General features: G+C 50.8%; 1 protein-coding gene across 1 annotated transcript; it reads left to right on the top strand.

The window, feature by feature from the left end:
- The first annotated feature begins 577 nt into the window (after positions 1–577).
- On the top strand, positions 578–17,257 carry ACAD10 (acyl-CoA dehydrogenase family member 10). The gene is made up of 14 exons (XM_064168749.1): positions 578–1,229; positions 1,989–2,137; positions 2,958–3,152; positions 5,286–5,444; positions 6,545–6,704; positions 7,119–7,260; positions 8,350–8,418; positions 9,411–9,592; positions 10,151–10,301; positions 11,404–11,549; positions 12,268–12,441; positions 13,856–14,211; positions 16,167–16,235; positions 16,525–17,257. The coding sequence occupies exons 1-14, from the start codon at positions 1,037–1,039 to the stop codon at positions 16,600–16,602; spliced, it is 2,223 nt and encodes a 740-aa protein (XP_064024819.1). The 5' UTR covers positions 578–1,036; the 3' UTR covers positions 16,603–17,257.
- The last annotated feature ends 882 nt before the right edge of the window (positions 17,258–18,139 follow it).

Genomic DNA, 18,139 nt, shown 5'->3' on the forward strand with positions numbered 1-18,139 from the left:
CGCTGCCGACGCGATGACGTCACGGGGCGACGCTGACGGCGCTGCAGCGACGAGGGCGGCGGCGGAGGAGAGACGAGTCTGGGGGCTAGGAGCCGCGCTCGGCTGATCTCGCGAGACTTCCTATGCGCTCTCGCGAGTTTTCAGGTGTGTTCTCGTGAGATCTGGGGGTGAAGCCCAGCGGCTGCGGAAGCTTTCCCTGCTGCTGGCAAGGCGCAGTCTGGGGGCTAGGAGGGCTTGGCTAAGCCTAGGGAGTTTACAGTCCCCTGCTCTATGCACTTTGACCCTCTCAAAGGATGACTGAGAGGAGAGATGGGACCCTGAGAGTGGAAGCTGAGAGGTAACAGAGCTCCCTGGGCAGGCCTGCGCTAGAGCTGCAGCCCTCCTTACTGTTGCAGCATGAGTAGGAGAGACACTTAACCCCTTAGGTCTAAGCATCCCTCCGACAAATAAAACAGCTTCCCCTTGTTTGCTCTCTTCTCACACCTGCCATGCTGCTATCTTGCTGTTTATGACTGTGCCAGCCTTTGGTATGATTCATCCTTAAAAGAATCATAACCTGGCTTGAGTTGGAAGGGACCTTAAAATATCATTGGGTTTTAATCCCTCTACCCTGGAACTAAGGACTTTGCTCCATGGCTTAGAGCTGTCCCTAAAGGATAAAGGGTACTCCTGGATAATCTAGATAACACCAGCAGCCTATTGCTGCTCTAACATGTTTCTGAAAGCCTCCCAGCATCATCTGATGTCAGAGATAAGTAACTCCAGCAAGGCTGGTTTAGTGGACGTCTGGATCGATAGACAAGCCACAAGAGCACTGAGAAAATACAGCTGTGTTACAATTTTCTTAGTAGTGTGTGTGTGTGTGTGTGAGTGATGAGTCAAACAGTGTCCTACCTGAAGGTTTGAAGGGTATAAGGACCCTTTGTAAAGCCACAGTCGGGGTGCCCTGGCTTGGCTGGGGCACTGAAATGTGCACAAATCAATATTGAGCCCCGTGGTTCTGTGTTTTATGTCCTAGCTTCTCTGCTCAGTCAGCATGAGCCACTTGCAGACTTTCCGCGGCATGTGCCTGAGGAGTGTTGCTGGTGTCCCTCACCTGCTCCGGGCTGGGATCTGGCAGCACCCTCGGAGCTCACTCCAGCAGAGTCGGTCTGGTTGGTGCCATTACAAAGCCGTGATCTTTGAGGCAAGCGCAGTGCTCCTCCCGTCCCCTTACAAGACCATCGTGGGTGTGTATCTCATCTCTTGTTTGTTCCTGGTGTTTCTGTGCATGGAGGGAAAGCACATTTGAGGAGTCCCTCTCAGCTGCCTCTGGTTCTGGTGAGATATTCCAGAAGTTGTGATGATGACAGTGGTACCTCCTTGTGTCATCAGACGTACAAGAACTGGTGCACATGACAACAGTGTGGACAGCTCCAGGCCAGGGCCTGAACCCATTTGGCAACGAAGCTGTTGTGTAACCACAGAGTCAGAGAATAATTTTGGTTGGAAGAGACCTTTAAGAGCAACACCACCTGTAACCCAGCACTGACAGGTGTCCACTAAACCATGTCCTTCAGCACCATTTCTCTTCAGATTTGAAATCCCTCCAGTGGTGGTGACTCCATCGCTGCCTTGGGCAGCCTGTTCCAAGCCTTTCAGGAAGGAAATTGTTCCTAATGTCCAATGTAATCCTGGTGACACCAGCTGATATCACAACCCATGCAGGAAAGAAATTATTCCTAATGTCCAATCTGATGCCATTGGTACAGCCCTTCAGCACACCTCCATGTTTTCACCTCAGAGGTACCACACAAAAAATAGAGGGAAGGAGCTTCACTTAGGGGGATGCCCAAAGTTTGTGTCTGGGTAAATTACTCCGGTTCAACACACTAGCTCTTGCATGTGATGGTTAATGTATCAGACCTCAGAGGGATTTCAGGCTCATTTCCCACCTCTCATGATGCCATAGGTGTTCTTTCCTGGCTTTCTTGCTTTTCTCTGTGTAGACTGGGAGGCCCAGAACTGGCTTCCAGCTGGCACCATCCAGCAAGCTCTGCTGTCTGGAGAGGAAACCAGTCCCTCCCAGAAGTATGCAAGAGGAGAGCTGACAACTGTGGAGTTCTTGCAGGAACTGGGACAGCAGTGCTTTGAGATTGTAAGCCAAATTCCCCCTCCTCTCTTTGTGATTCTGAATGCAGGGAAACAGGATCCTCCAGTGTGGTGATTCAGTGAGGAAAGAGGAGCTTTTAAAAGAAATCCTTCACTGGAAGAGTCTGGATTTACCATCTAGGAAACATTGCTGTCTGATCAGGGCAAACCTTTCACTGCTGTCATCATTCTGTTATCCAGACAGGATGGTCAGCTGAACCTGCCTTCAATTCTATGAGCCTCTTCCTGCATATTTCATATCTTTCTTATTTCAAGACACCTCTAGGATTGGCCAGGATGAGAGTTAAGAGATCAGCTGAAAGGCTTTTGCTGCGAGTTTGTACATAGACATACTCGATGAATGGAGACCACAGTCTCTGGGGAGGGTTCTTAAGGTCAGTAGGAGCCACTCCACCACAACTTCAGGAATGCAGTGCATGCATGAATCCTCTTTGGAATAAAGTATTTTTGAAATAGCTCAGCCTAAAATGCAAATTCCTCTCCTGCCTGCTGAATGGTAGAGCAGTATTTATCTCTAGCCTGCCTTGACTCCATGGCAGGCGCAGTCCTAGAGCATTGCTCCTTCCCTGGAGCAACCCTTCTCAGCTGCTGCTTCTGGAGAATTAGTAATCTAAGCACATTTGCTTATTTGGTCTAAGCAATTTAGCTTTGAGATTCTCTGCCTGCCTTCTGCTGGCAAAGGAAATAGGACAGCAAGATAAGATGATCAAGCAACCTGCCTACCCAACCACTCTTATTTTCATCCCTGCCTAGAAAGCATTTATGACTAATTAGCATTCTTGGGGGGTTGTTCTCTGGTTTCTTAGGCAAAGGTCTGTGTTCCAGTGGACTCTTTTCTCTTGGACTTAATCAGAAATGAGATGATAAAACAGCTCCCCATAATGGCAGAAGCAGTGCAGTGTATCCGTGCAGAAGGTCTTAAGACGGCTCTTCTAAACAACAGCTTCTGCCTGCTAGATGGAAAGAGCTTTTTGCCTCTGGACCCAAAGCACTTTGATGTGGTAAGCCTTGAGGGATTTAAAAGTGCATTTCTGTATCCAGGTCTGCAAAAAGCAACAACTTGAATTCTTTACACCAGGTACCAAATGAGGGGTAACCACAGCTGCAGACATAAATCTAACAGGCTGTGAAAATGTTTTCTGGCATAACTCATTGTGGTGACGGAGCCTTGGAGAGAGCCTGACTGACAGATTTAATCACTGCCCTAGGCAGTATGGTCTGGGCCTTGACAACTCTTTTGGGGAAGAAATTGTTCCCTATGTTCAACCTAAATCTGCCCTGGCACAACCTGAGACCATTTCCTGTCATCCTATCAGTTGTTACTAGGAAGAACAGAGACCAACCCCAACCTGAGTCCAGCCACACTTCAGGAAGGTGTAGAGAAAGTCTCCATGGGTGTCCCTGCCCATGGCAGGGGGGTTGGAACTAGATGACCCTTGTGGTCCCTTCCAACCCTAACTGATTCTATGACTGTATGATTCTTTTTCCCAGACTGAACAGCCCCAATTTCCTCAGCCACTCCTCACAAGAGCTGTTCTCTAGACTCCTCACAAACTTTGTTGCTCTTCTTTAGACACACTCCAGCATCTCTGTGTCCTCATATTAGTGAGAGGCCTAAAGCTCAGCCCAGTACTCAAGCTGAGGCATCACCAGTGCCCAGTACAGGAGGCCAATCACCTCTCTAGTCCTGCTGGCCACTATTGCTGGTGAAAAACATTTGTATGGATACATTTAAAACCTGGAGCTGCTTAAAGGCAACATGATGTCATTATCAACTTGGCTTTCCATGCATTACACTTGTGACACCAGTGCCTATGAAGTTCTTTTAGTGGAGTGATGCTCTGTGCTGCCTTTCATCCCAGACTCTTTCAGAGCACTTCAGTAACCATGGCCTATCTGCTGTCATCACTCTCGTGGTGTGGCTCTTCTGTGACAGCAGGCAACGACACTGCACAGTAATTAGTGGGAAAGAATTAATTGAATGTGGATTTCCATTAGCATTGGCTTTTATATCTATCTGATAGGTTCATTTCTATTCCTTGAGTGGCTGTCAGTGCAGGGGTGAAATACTGCTTGGATTTTTTTATGAGTGTGAGGCCAGTGTGAGTATCCAGAGAGTGAATCAGTATTTTTTTGATCCAAATTTGCAGAATCTCCATGTGATGGGGGTTGGAAGGGACCTCTGGAGACCATTCAGTCCACCACCCACCCCTGGCTAAGGCAGGGCCATGCACAGCACGTTGACTAGGATCACAATGTCCAGGAGGGTTTGGAATCTCTCCAGAGGAAGAGAGGCTCCACAGCTTCTCTGGGCAGCCTGCTCCAAGGCTCTGGCACCCTTGGAAAAAAGAAGCTTTTCCTTCTGTTCAGATGGAACCTTCTGGGTTCCAGTTTGTTCCCATTGGCCCTTGGGCTTGTTACCCCACTAAAAAGAGCCTAGGCCCACCCTCCTGTCTTCCACTATTTAGCTCTTGCTGAACATTGAGCCGATCTCCTCTCAGGCTGCTCTTCTCCAGGCTAAGCAGCCCCAAGTCTCAGCCTTTCTTCCTCACAGAGATGCTCCATTCCCCCAGCATCTTTGTAGCCTGCACTGGATTCTTTCCAGTAGTTCCTTGTCTCTCTAGAACTGGAGAGCCCAGAACTAGACTAGATACTGCAGCTGTGGCCTCACTAGGGCAGAGTAAATTTGGACAGATGATTATAGTCAACGTCTTTACTGCTGTGAGCTGTGGCATGGTTGTTGGATGTGATGGTGAGGACACTGCTCTTCCAAGTGATTTGGCTGGTAGTGCATGCCAAGCCTTTCTTGGACAGCACTGCTCAATTGGTTCAGTATGGCTTGGTGCATCCAGTGAGTCTCCCACATCTTGTTGGGCATCTTCCATCCAAAGACTGGCTCATCCTGTTTAGCTAATTTGAGTTGAGAGCACCACAGCCAAGGCAGCTGGCACCCACGCAGTCACTTGAACTGTGTCCTATCCAGTTCTGTCAGCCCTCCATTCCCTCTGTCCTTTATTTTATGTGTAAATTAGACTGTCAATCTCTTTCCCACCCTCCCACCCTGCATTTCCAGCACTGCACACATGTTTGTGGCCACAACAGGCTCATGCATAATCCATTTGTTGTTGCTGTAGATGGTTGAACCTTATTGGGAAGGGATGTGCAAGCCAGATCCTGGTATCTACAAGCTGTGCTTGAAGCGCTTGGGTGTTCAGCCCCAGGAATCCATCTTCCTTGACAACAGCAGCCAGAACCTGAGAGCAGCAGCCCAGCTGGGCATTAAAACAGTGAAGGTACAAAGCAATGCAGCCAGGGTGGTCTCCAGGTATGGTTTTTAGAATCATAGAATCAACCATGTTGGAAGAGACCTCCAAGATCATCCAGTCCAACCTATCACCCAGCCCTATCCAATCAACCAGACCATGGCACTAAGTGCCTCAGCCAGGCTTTTCCTGAACACCTCCAGCAATGGTGACTCCTCCCTGGGCAGCCCATTCCAATGCCAATCACTCTCTCTGCCAACAAATTCCTCCTAACATCCAGCCTAGACCTCCCCTGGCACAACTTGAGACTGTGTCCCCTTGTTCTGTTGCTGGTTGCCTGGGAGAAGAGCCCAACCCCACCTGGCTACAGCCTCCCTGCCGGTAGTTGTGGACAGCAAGGAGGTCTGCCCTGCCAGGCTTAACAACCCCAGTTCCCTCAGCCTCTCCTCATAATGCTTATGTTCCAGGCCCCTCAGCAGCTTTGTCGCCCTTCTCTGGACACCTTCCAGCACCTCAACATCTCTCTTGAATTGAGGAGCCCAGAACTGGACACAGCACTCAAGGTTTTAAGTCCAGATGCTGTGTTTGACTGGAAAGGCTCAGGGTTTTCAAAGGTGTATTGGAAATCAATACTCTGTTCTGAATTCTGAATATTAATTTCTGCAGGAATATTAATCTTACTATTAATATTCAAAAACTTTGGGAAATTCCCTGAGATTCTTTGGATTTTCAGTCGATAGGAAATAGTTGCAGAGGGTTAACCTCCAGGCTTTGGAGACAGTGAGCACAGGGGGGTTACTTCAGCGAAGGAAGGATAAGCATAGGACTGGTGGGAAGAGTGAATTCTGCTCCCTAAGGACTGCACAAAGGGAGTTCCAGCTCTTGGCCCAGCCCAAGCTCACAGTGTACAGCTCACTGTACAGGTACATCTCCAGGGCAGAGATCAAGGCAGGAGGCTCACTGTTGGTAATGATACTCCATCTTGTCAGGGACTGACCTGTGAATTCCCATATCTTTTAGTGGGTCAGTGCTGTTGGACTCACACTACATAACAGATGTGCACAGCTCTTTCCTTCCCAATTTAATCTTCCACTATCCAGCATTTCCCTCTCTCTATCTCCTGCTTTCAGGTTGATGATCCAGAAGCAGCACTCAAAGAGCTGGAAACCTGTCTGGGTTTTCCATTGCAAGGGTTTGTTCCATATACTCATTCAGTGAGACCAAACATGGAAATTCCAAAAGATCATCTGCAGAAGTACCTTGAAAATGTTTTTGGTTGCCATGCCACAGGTACTGCAGTGCTTTTTGCCCTTCAACCAAAATGCTTGCATGTTCTGGAACATTGGCTCTTTGATTCATCCAACAGATGGATTGAAAAGTAATGTCAACAAAAATCTCCTCATCTCCAAGCCAATGTTGCAGCCATTTGGGTTTCAGTGATCCATCACTGTTTCCCAGCAATGGGAAACTGCATTTTAGGACTTCTTCATAATTTTTGGAGGGGGTAAATTGAGCATAAGTTTCCAAAGAGATGCTGGGAATATCCCCAGCCTGTGAGCTATCTCTGAGCTACTGCCATGCTCCCCAGGGATTTGGGGCATGAGAGCAAGGTGTAGGTTCCTGATTGCTGCAGAAAGGGGAAGACGTGGAGGAGTGGTGAGAAATAGTCCTGGATTATGCCTGTCTGCTCTCTCAACTCTTCAGGCCCACTCATGTTACGGCAGTTTGGCCGTGGACAGTTGACCAGGACCTACCTGGTCAAGTTTGGAGATCGCTTGCTGGTGCTGAAGAAGGAGCTCTCTGACAGCCTGTGCCACTCAGGCTCTGCTGTCAGCAGGGAATACAGGTGAGGAGGTGCCTGTGCTCCTCATGCCAGCTCAATGGAGAGGACTCTTGTAGGAGATCCCAAACAACTGGCCTGCCTTCTACATTCTCCTCCCCTGAATTTTGCACAGTTCCACATCTCGAGCTGCAATCTGTTTGCTAGAGATAGAACCAGCAGTCCTGGGTCAAGAGACACAGCTGTGCCACCACCTTGCAGCTGGGGCCCTGTGCCTATGAACAGCATCCTCCCCACTCCTTCCAATCCACAAAGCACACCACAGCAATCCCAGCACATCAGAATCACAGAACAGTTTTGATTGAAAGAGACCTTTAAGATTATCAGGTCCAACCCAGCACTGCCAGGTCACCACCAAACCATGGCCCTCAGCACTGCATCTCCATGGGTATGAAACCCCTGCAGGGATGGGGACTCCACCACTGTGGAGTGACAACTCCACACCTGTGGAGTGACAAAAGGCTTGACAACCCTTTTGGGGAAGAAATTTTTCCTCTCCCCTGGAGCAACTGGAGGCTATTTCCTCTAGTCCTACAGTTTGTTCCTTGGGAGAAGAGACCAACTCCCACCTGGCTCCAACCTCTTTTTAGGGGTTTGTAGAGAACCAGGTTTTCCCTCAGCCTCCTTTTGTCCAGGTTGAACAGCCCTGGTTCCCTCATCTGCTCCTCACAAGACTCATTCTCAGGAGACCTCACTGTCGTGTCTAGCATCTTGAGTGGGAGAGAGGTTGTAGCACACCACTGCAAGTGACCTGAAAGTAGCCTGCTAAGGGCTAGCCCCATGCTGGGGTGGGGGGTGTCATGCTGCAAACAGATTTGCTGTGCCAGAGATCCCTGCTTCAGCGGCACAGCAGCAGGACACATCTTGGGGGGCTGCTGCAATCTCCCCTTCATTTTCCAGAGCATGTTTCCAGCTCTGGCTCTGGGCTATACAAAGACTTTACTGTGCTGCCTTCCCCTACCCCCAGCCACGTTATTTTAGTGTTTGAGCACAAGACTCTCTTTAATATTGTGTCTGCCTAGCAACAATGCAGCTCTGGTATCGATTCCCTGGTGCCTTTCTTTGCTGACACTGCTCTCTGCCTCGCCCTGGCAGGCTGCTGAAGGCACTCGCTGAGGCTGGAGTTCCTGTTCCCACTGTACTTGCTCTCTGTGAGGACAGAAGGTAATCTTGTCCCCCAGCTTTCACTCTCGGCTAGACAGCTTCAGCAGGATTACCCCCGAGAGGAGAGGAGAGAGGAGAGGAGAGGAGAGGAGAGGAGAGGAGAGGAGAGGAGAGGAGAGGAGAGGAGAGGAGAGGAGAGGAGAGGAGAGGAGAGGAGAGGAGAGGAGAGGAGAGGAGAGGAGAGGAGAGGAGAGGAGAGGAGAGGAGAGGAGAAAGGAAAGGGAGGAGGAGAAGAAGGAGGAGAAGGGGAAAAGGAGAGAAGGAAAAAGAAGGAGAAAGGGAGAAGAAGAAAGAAGGAGCCAGACCTCACAAAGTGTACTGGTCTGATTAGATTTTGTCTTGGGCTAGGGGAGCCTCTAGAAGTTCAAAGGACAATAACACTTTTATTTGGCTTGTTTTAGATGTGTCTTATTTTAGCAATTAATCAAAAAGCTGTCTTCCTTTGAAGAGCAGCTATAAAATAATGTTGTAGGGCTCCCCACTGACTCAGTATTCTCAGGTTTCCAGTCAGGAGGTGATTTTTCTAAGTGCCAGACCTCAGACTTGCCCCATGATCTACAGCTACAGTAGACTGTAGTCCAGGACACCCTACACAGGCTGCAGCCAGCACAACCACACTCAGACCTCTGCTGGCTGCAGTAATAAAGTCTCTGCACTGCAGTTAAATGTGTGTCCACTCCTCTGGTGTTGTGCAGCCTGGCAGCACACTGCAGGGGAGGCAGGGAGAGGGCTGGTGCTGTAGCCCAGCTTCATGCTAAGTTTCCTGGTACTAGAGGGACCAGGACAGATCATACCACAGCTGTGTGCCACCAGCTGGCAGCCTGGGCTGGACCTGAGCCCAGACCACAGCTGGGTGAGTGCTCAAGTGCTATGGTGTCTTCACCTTGCCATGCAGGCAAGGCCTGAGGGCACCTTAAAGGTGCAGATGACATTTGAGGGGTGGTAGATAGCAGGATTTACCTCATCCCTGATGGTTGCACTTTGTTCCCCAGCACCCTTGGTACAGCTTTCTACCTGATGGAGCACTGTGCTGGCCGTGTCTACAGTGATGCCTCCCTCCCTGCGCTGCAGCCCAGCCAGCGAAGGGCTCTTTATGCTGCCATGAGTCAAGTCCTCTCCAAGATCCACGGCATAGACCTCAGAGCAGCCAAGCTGGAGGACCTTGGGCAGCATGGTGAGAGAAGCTCTCTGTCCTCTGTCACTGCTTTCTTCTGAATTCTCCTGGATACATTTCAAAGGACAGGCTTGGGTAGGGTACTTGGGGCAAACTTGGGGGCAGCTGGAAAAGCAAAGATGGGCAGCAGGATGTCTGGATCCTCAGGTGTGTGGGAGGGTGCGGTGAGCTGCTTTACTCCCTCCAGCTCTGTGTTTCCTGTCAGTAGTTTTCCTTACAGAGCTTCCTGCCATGAGCAAGAGCTGCACTGTGGGTGCAGGAGTAATTTGCTTGCTGCTTTGTCTCCTCAAACTCTCTCAGCAACTCCAGTCTCTGCAGAGCTATCTTAGCCTCCTGGAGTTGGAGAAGTTACATTTTTGTCCAGGATCTGATTATTTCCACCAGGATATCAAATTCAGTGTCCAGCTAAGAATGTATGAGACCCCTGGAAATCACAATTTGACTTGGAGCTTATCTCAGGGTGCTAGACTGGCTGTCTGCATGCATCTTTTATGCATCTCTTTTGAAGCCCCTTCGTGCCAGCCCCTTTCCCTGAGAGTCTTTTTTCCTCTGTTACAGGTAGCTACATTCAGCAGCAAGTTGAGAGCTGGACAAAGCAGTATCGAGCTGTGGAGGCTGGCATCATTCCAGCCATGGAGAGACTCATCCAGTGGCTGCCTCTGCATTTCCCTGAGTCTCAGAAGACAACACTTGTGCATGGTGACTTCAGGTACTGCTCTGCCCTGTAAAGAGGGAGAATGCAAAGCAACAGGAAGACTCCAAAGAGTTGCTGAACTGAGCTGGGCTGGTGCAGCAGCTTCAGAGCAGTTTGAAAGCTGGGCTCTGGGACAAGTTCAGCCCCTCCTAGGAAATGAGATCTAGAAGGCTGAAGTTCTTTGCATCTGTCACAAGAAACACATTCCAAGAGCTCTGACTGCTGCTGTCTTGCATCTGGAGCATGTTTTATCTGTGGTAAAGCAGTGCCCATTTGAGAGCAGGGAAAGGGGGGCCAGGAACTGAAAGCCTGGGCTGTAGTCTGGCTGCCTCCTTGGTGTTTTTTGGCCCAATCACTGTGAACACTAAACACTGGAGGATCTTCAGCTGTTTCTGCCATACTCAGAAATCAGTCCTGGTGCAACTTGCTAATGATACTTAGTGCTGCATGAGTTTGGGTGGCTGGGGAGGTGCTGCAGGATGTATGGTGAAACCTGCTGATGTTACAGGGGAGGCCTTTCAGGAGCGCGGTGGCTGGGGACAGAGGTGAAGGGTGCTCAGAGCTACTTCTGTGTTGTCAGGGCTGGGGCTGCAGCATAGGCTTGTGCCAACTCTGGGCCACGGCTCCTTCTCACGAGGTTTAACAGACATACTTCTATTGTGACTGGAAGCCGGGGGGGGAGCTCTGCACGGGCGCTCTTTGTTTCGTCCTCAACAGGTTGCTGCCCTCTCCTGGGGCTCAAACTGCTACAGATCGTCTGGAGCCCATGGCTGTGCAGGGCCTGGAGTTAACTCTGTGCCTTTGAAATGACCAGAAGGTTCTCCTGGACAGTGATTTGCCTGATTCACTTTTTGGGTAGCTTGTCCTGTAACATCTGTTTAATGATCTGAGGCTCTGAACGAGTTGGTTTCATTCTTGAAAGCACAGTTCAGTTCATCATTAACCATCTATTGAGTAATCTCAGTGCTCTCTGACCTATGCCTGCAGAAATTAATGTTTCACTTGTGCAACCTCCCAAAGGACTCAGCCAGTTTTGAAGGCAGTGAAGAGCACTGGAAAGCAGCTACTGCTGCTGAGCACTTGAGACTTTTCTGATCTCTTCTTTCCTCTGATACAGGATGGACAACCTGGTCTTTCATCCAGACAGGCCAGAAATCCTTGCTGTCCTTGGCTGGAAGCTTTCAACTCTAGGAGATCCCATCTCTGATTTGGCGAATAACTGTATGGCCTACTTCCTGCCACCTCACTTTAGTGCACTCAGAGGTACAGAGAGGGGCAAAGTCGTGTCTGGCACTTGGAGAGAGGAACTAGAGTTCAGAAACAGATTAGCTGCTGCCCAGAGAACTCAGCTGGCAGTTGGGCTCATTGCAGCTGGAAACTGCTCTGCCCTTTCTCCCCTCCATCCCTCCAGAGTGGAAATATCTTTATGCATGTGCAGGAATCACTGTGCCATGGTTACTTCAGCCCCATTTTGTCTCATATCTGCCACCCATTTAGTAGATGCTCTGCCGTGTGCTCCCTGTCCTGGTTGGTACTGTCACCCTTTTCCCATACAAGGATCTTTGTCAGCAGTCATGCCATGGCCCCAGTGAGAAGGACCTCACTTCACAGCTTGCAAAACTACCTTTAAAAATAATTTCCCCTCTCACTCCAACTGTGAAGCTGGGGAACTCTTTTGGGAGGAAAAAGTGTGAAGCAGGCCAACCTGGAAGGGATTTGTCCACAAAGTTATACACTTGTTGCAAAGAAAAATGCAAGGTTAAACCAAGAGGATTCCATCATTTAGGAGGAAGATCTGTCAGTCACTGCTCTCACAGTCTCACCCCATACACATGTCACCTATGTGGGTGGGCACAACATGCAGGTGTTGGATGGGATACTCCACATCTGCATAGCTCTGACACAAATCTCACAGCATCCCTAGAGGGTTCTGAGCTTCTCACAGTCTGCTGACTCACTGTTGCCTCTTCACATCTCCCAGGCTTGAGGAAGTGTGACCTGGGGCAGCTGGGAGTCCCCACAGCAGAGGAGTATTCCCAGATGTACTGTGACCACATGGGAGTGGAGCTTCCTGAGAACTGGAACTTCTACATGGCCTTTGCCTTTTTCCGACTGGCAGCAACGCTGCAGGGACTCTGCAAACGCACTCTGGCAGGTGAGGAACCCAACCATGCCAGCCCTGTTCCCCACTTGTGTTCCCACCAGTGTGGGAAGAGCTCTAAACTGAACTGGGGGAGATCAGACTGGCAGAATGTGCCACAGGGTTTGGGCACATCTGGCCGAGAATCCTGAGAGCTCTGAAATCCCAGGTGCTCCAGCAAAACGTGGTGTGTCCAGCAGTGTTATGCTTTCAGCAGAGAGCTCCTGTGGGAAGTCAGGGCTCAAAATGAGAGCTCTCCTTTCACTCTGGAGATGAACGACCTGGGATCCATTGTGCAGCCAATTATTTCTGCACGTAGACAAGAGGGATGGGAACAAAGTGTCCTGAAAAAACACTGAGCTTTCTCCCACCTCCAGCACAGGCTCTGGAGGATGGGGGGCAGCTGAAACCTCTCAGATGAGCTGTGGTGTGTGGTCAGGTTGTGTTATTTAGCCAGGCTGTGCCCTGCAAACAGAAGAAAAGGCCAAAAGGGAGCACACAGAGGACATTTCCCAGAAACTGCTTTTTGCTAGATGCAAGGTCTGGCCTGTTCCTCTTTGTGTGATGGGAGGTTGCTGTGTGGTCACTTCTCTTTCTCGGTAGAACTGAGCAAAGGGCAGAGCTGAGAGCTCAGAGCCGCGTCCTACAGGTGGAGCTCTCAGACCTTCAAACTAAGCACCACCTTGGCTGAGAAGCTCAGAAGCAGGGAGGTGGTGTGAACTCCCAGTGCTCTTTATCTGCACGAATCAGGCCTGGCCTGGGAGGCTTTATCAGAATAAAACCAGACGCTATTTTCATATTCCTTAGAGAGAAGTCTCCTCAAGTCCTGCTGGGCTGGCCCAGGCGAGGGCACACGGTGCTGTTTGGGGTATGACTAGATAGGCTCTTTCCAACAAAGATGTTGAGACCCCACCTGCAGTACTGCATCCAGCTCTGGAACCCTACACCAGAAGGACATGGATCTGTTGGAGAGGGTTCAGAAGAGGCCACAAAATCAGCAGAGGGTTGGAGCACCTCTCCTGCAAGGACAGGCTGAGAGAGTTGGGGCTGTTAAGCCTGGAGAAGAGAAGGCTCCAGGGAGACCTTAGAGCAGCCTTCCAGTAGCTGAAGTGGACTACAGGAGAGCTGGAGAAGGACTTTTGAACAAGGGCTTGTAGTGACAGGACAAGGAGCAGTGGTTTGAAACTAGAGCAGGGTGTATTTAGATTGGACATTAGGAAGAAGTTCTTTACAATGAGGATGGTAAGACAGTGGAGCAGGTTGCCCAGAGAAGCTGTGGATGCCTCATCCCTGGAAGTGTTTAAGATCAGGCTGGATGTGGCTTTGAGTAACCTGGTCTGATCAAGAGTCCCTGGCAGCAGAGTCGGGACTAGGTGATCTTTAAGGTCCCATCCAACTTGAGCCTTTCTCTGTCTTGTCTTGTTCCTAGGGAGGCCAGCCCCAGGTGAGAGCAGCCCAGAGGATGCAGAATTCGTGGCTGACCTGGCTTGGGAGTTTGCCATCAAAGAAGGCTTCCGTGTGTTTGACAGCCTGCCCACCACCACGGCTCTTGCACGACCTTACAACACCTGGGCCAGGCCAGACCCATTCCTCAGCAGGAGCTACAGTACCTGCACACATCCTAGGGAAGCTCCAGTGCCCAAAGTCCCCCTGGTCACTGCCCCCCCCAGCCTGCTGGGGATGGCCCTGGGTCTCAATTGCAATCTGGAAAAGATCATGGGCATGCAGTGGGGTTTCCTGATTTCCAAGCCCAGATGGACTCCACACTCTCTTCTAGATCTGAAGGTGGGAATTCTGCCTCCCTGAAGCTGCTTTGCTGCTTGTGCACCACGGTGAGGGATCATGGCATGCCTTTGAGTGCTGCTGCTTGCCTGATCACTCCAGACATTTGGCAATCAGAGAGTCCAGTGGTTGGAGAAAGAGGCCAAGTTCCCATTGCTGGCTACATTTGAATAGCAGTTCCTGTTCTGGGAAACAGCAATATCAGGAGCTGGCATTCCCTCTCAAGATGAGCAGATTAACACCAGCCCAGCTGTAATCACTGGTGCCATTCCCCAAGCTCCTGCCATTATGCTGATGGAGTCCCCAGAGCTTGGCTGGGCTTGGGCTTTTCAGCACCTGCCAGTCTGGCACTTGCTCATTACCTTCCCCTGGCAGTAGGAAGACTCACTGATGCTTTGCTGGGAAAGGCTAAGTGTATCTTCCTTGTAAGAAAGACTTTCCATCCCAGTGCCTCCTTGGGAGGTTCCTTAGGTAGGGCAAGGAGCTGCTTGCACCTCCACAGCTTCATTTCTTCCTTTGTGTTCTCTTATTCTGCTCACCCTGGCAGGGGCTGTCCCTGCAGGCATCCCTGTCACCTGCCCAAGCTGAGTGAGTGTGGTCAGATCCTCATCGAGACAGGCTCTGGGACTTTGGCCCTGCCACTGTCCTGGGTTGTCTTGTGCAGAGCAGGTGCTGCTGCAGTCCTCAACCCTCCAAGTGGAGGAACATTGGTCATTCCTGCTGTGGTGAGGAAGCAGAAACAGGCTACCAACGTGACTTGCCTGCGGTCAGTGGCAGAGATGGGAGGAGCATCAGCTCTTGAACTGTAGAGTTTAATATTCCTTCTGTCAGTGCAAGGCAGGTTCAGGTCAATCCACAGCTATAAGGACACCCAAGGCCCCTACCCAGGCTCTGCAAACTGCTTTCACTGCGCTTGCACTTCCCCCTGCTGCTGGTAGCCACGGTGAGGCTCTGAGCTGGCTGGTGCAGGAAGCAGATTTTCTGGGAGTGGTGTCACAAGTAATCATTCACAGAGTGTGTCATGAAAGCAAACATCCCAGCACTTGGGTTGCTGCCGAGGTTGGATTCTTAATGTATTCCAGAGGCTTTATTGAATTCGAGCGGGTTGCTTAACTGCCTTTTAGCTGCCAAACAACAGAAAATCCCATCTGCTGTTCAGCCCCTCAGAAGCATTTCCTTGTGCTCTGGCAGAAAGCAGCAAACCCCAGCATTTCAGGAGCTTAGCAGCTGATCCCCTGAGCAGGTGGAAAGGGAGGGGAAGAAGCAGCTCCAGGGAGTTTGAGAGTGCTGAGATGAGCAGATCTCACCCTTCTTTGAAACGCTGATCCTCAGAGCTGGGAGAGAATCAGTTTCCAGAGATCAGGTCTGCCATGCTCTCTACTCCATGCACCCTGGGCTTGTGCTGGAGACACTGCTCCTTGTCTGGGGGACCACAGAGCCCCCTCATCCCTACCATCTCCCCATCCATCCCATTGCTCTTTCCCTTGGCATTGTCCCTGTGCTGTCAGCCTTTGCTGTGGGAGTGTGTTGTGAAAGCCAGGGAAGGAGTCTTGCTGCCCATGGCAGAAAGATAGTGCAGTGGAGAATGAAAGGGCCAAACAGGCCTGGCCTGGGTCTGTCACGGTGCTCATCAGCTGGGCAAGAACCAGAGGAGAGGGCAAACTGCCTTGTGCCAGCTGGTGCTGCAGTCTCATAGAACAGAATCGTTGGAGAAGACCTTTAAGATCATCAAGTCCAACCATTAACCCAGCACTGCCAAGTCTACCACTAAACCTTGTCCCCTGGGCACTATGTCTACACAGCTTTGAAACCCCTCCAGGGAGCACGAGCATGTCTGGCCAAAGCAGTGTGCATGCAGCTACTCTCCCAGTGCTGTACCTGGGTCTGGCTGTTGGTGAAGGTCAACACTAGGGTAGGACATGTAGGAAGGTACAAATTGTCTCCTTCTCTTCTGTCAGGCCAAGAGTACCAGGACCAATGCAGTGGCTCTGAAGGTGACCTTACAGGCCATGGAGCAAGAGAGCCAGGTGAGCAGACACATACACCTACCATCTGATACTTCTCTGGCCCAAGTAAAGCAGCACAGAGACACATCCCTTTGAGGGTCTCTTTTATACCAGGAACATACTGCAGTCTGGGGTTTGTGAGCACCAGGGGTGGTTTGTCCTGTCTGTTGTAGGATCCCAGGTGAGGACATATCCCCAGCACTGCATTCCTCAGAGCGTCTGTAAGGAACTGGGACATTTGCTGCTATCCTTCTCTGGTCCTACAGTCTCTTACTTGCCCTGTGTGGGTTTTGATCTCACTCTCTTACAGGTTTCTGGAGCAGAACATCTCAGCAGTCCAGACCCCAGCCTGGTTCTTCACTCAGACCTAAGCTCCACTTCTGGCTGAAGGTTCACAGGTTCACAGGACAGTGCTCTCCAAACCAGAGCTGAGCCACAGTGCTGGGGAGCCTCAGGCAGCTGCTCTGGGTGGGAGAGTCATGCTAACAGCAGCTGAGAAGCCTGAATTTCAGTGGCGTTATCTCATATCTGGGCTCAGTATCCTTATGACCTGGATCAACAGATATGGGCCAAAATGCAGCCCTGGGTCTTGAGGCCACAGAAGGCAAATACCAGCCTTGCACGGGGGAAGCCAGTCAGGAATAACCAGCTGCAAGATCTGGATTCAGGAATAAAGAGAATGGAGCAGGGTTCTCTCCTTCTCCAGCACAACACCTTCAGCTACCTGCAGATGTACAGAGAATCTTTGTTGATGGTGGGGGACTGAATCAAGTCCTCTAGGACTCTGTCCTCAGGGGAGGCTTTGGAGCTGAGGCAGTGCCTAGTCCCTGGGGCTGGGAGGCCTCCATGGTCACCATGTCTGCAGTGTGTCTCTGAGTTTCTTTGGGGATCAGGGAGGATGCAGGCTGGATCAGTGTGGGCTTTCAGTGCCTTACAGCGGCCACCAGCAAGGGGAAAACTGTGGGAACGATCATGGTAATTCCTGAGCTTTTTATGTGTTGTCTGTTGGTAATTCAGTATTAAAGTGAATTCTTTGCATTCTTCTCCAGCTTCTCCAGCGTGGGTGCAGCCTCAGCTCACTTTCACAAGGCCACATCCATCTGCCCAGGGTCACCACCACATCCCTGCTCTCAGGGACACAAAGGGTGTTGTGAAGGACCCCTGGGTGCTGGCTGCTCAACACCAGGACCACAGGGCTGTAGGGAAGCCTTGAAACCTGAGCTTTGGTTTCTCCCGGGGCGAAATTCTACCTCCACCTCAGTCAGATACTTGGCTCTTGCTGTGGAAAGGGGAGGGAGCCTGTATTTGAGCCTGCATCTGCCCAGTCCAGCCAGCTGGGAGCAGGCACCACCATGCCTTTGCTCCTCCCAGCATCTCATGTTTCAGGCAGGCTCAGTCCCAGGCAGCTACTGCAGGGCTGAGAACTTGAGGCTGGGAGCTGAGTCTGTCATGAAGGTGTGTCCTCCGCTGCTCCTGGGCTTAGTGCTGCTGGGGTTGTCTGTCCAGCCCCAGGGAAGGGAAGGGTCCTGCTCAAGAGGAGCAGCATTCACACAGGGCTAATGCTCGATGCTATCAGTTGTCCACACAGGTATCAGCAGAAGACACACTCGGGACAGCACAAGGGAGCTTATCCCTCAACAAGGCTTGGCTGGAGCTCAGCTGAGAAGCTGAGATGTTCCCTGTGGGTACACAGCCTGATCCCATCCCTCTGGCAGATGCACAGGCACATCTCTATAGGTAAACCTAGCAGCTCCCAGAAGAAGCTATAAACACTCACAGGTCTTCAATAGGAGAGAGAACATGTTGGAACAAGTGGTCCTCATGAGTGCCACCTCCTAAAGGGATGCCCAAGCTCCAGTAACTGAGGTCACAAAGAGGACTCAGTTACCTTTCAGGGGATATGGGCAGCTGAGGATAAGAGAGGC

This window comes from Pogoniulus pusillus, chromosome 30 (genome assembly GCF_015220805.1).
Source record: "Pogoniulus pusillus isolate bPogPus1 chromosome 30, bPogPus1.pri, whole genome shotgun sequence".
NCBI lineage: Eukaryota > Metazoa > Chordata > Aves > Piciformes > Lybiidae > Pogoniulus > Pogoniulus pusillus.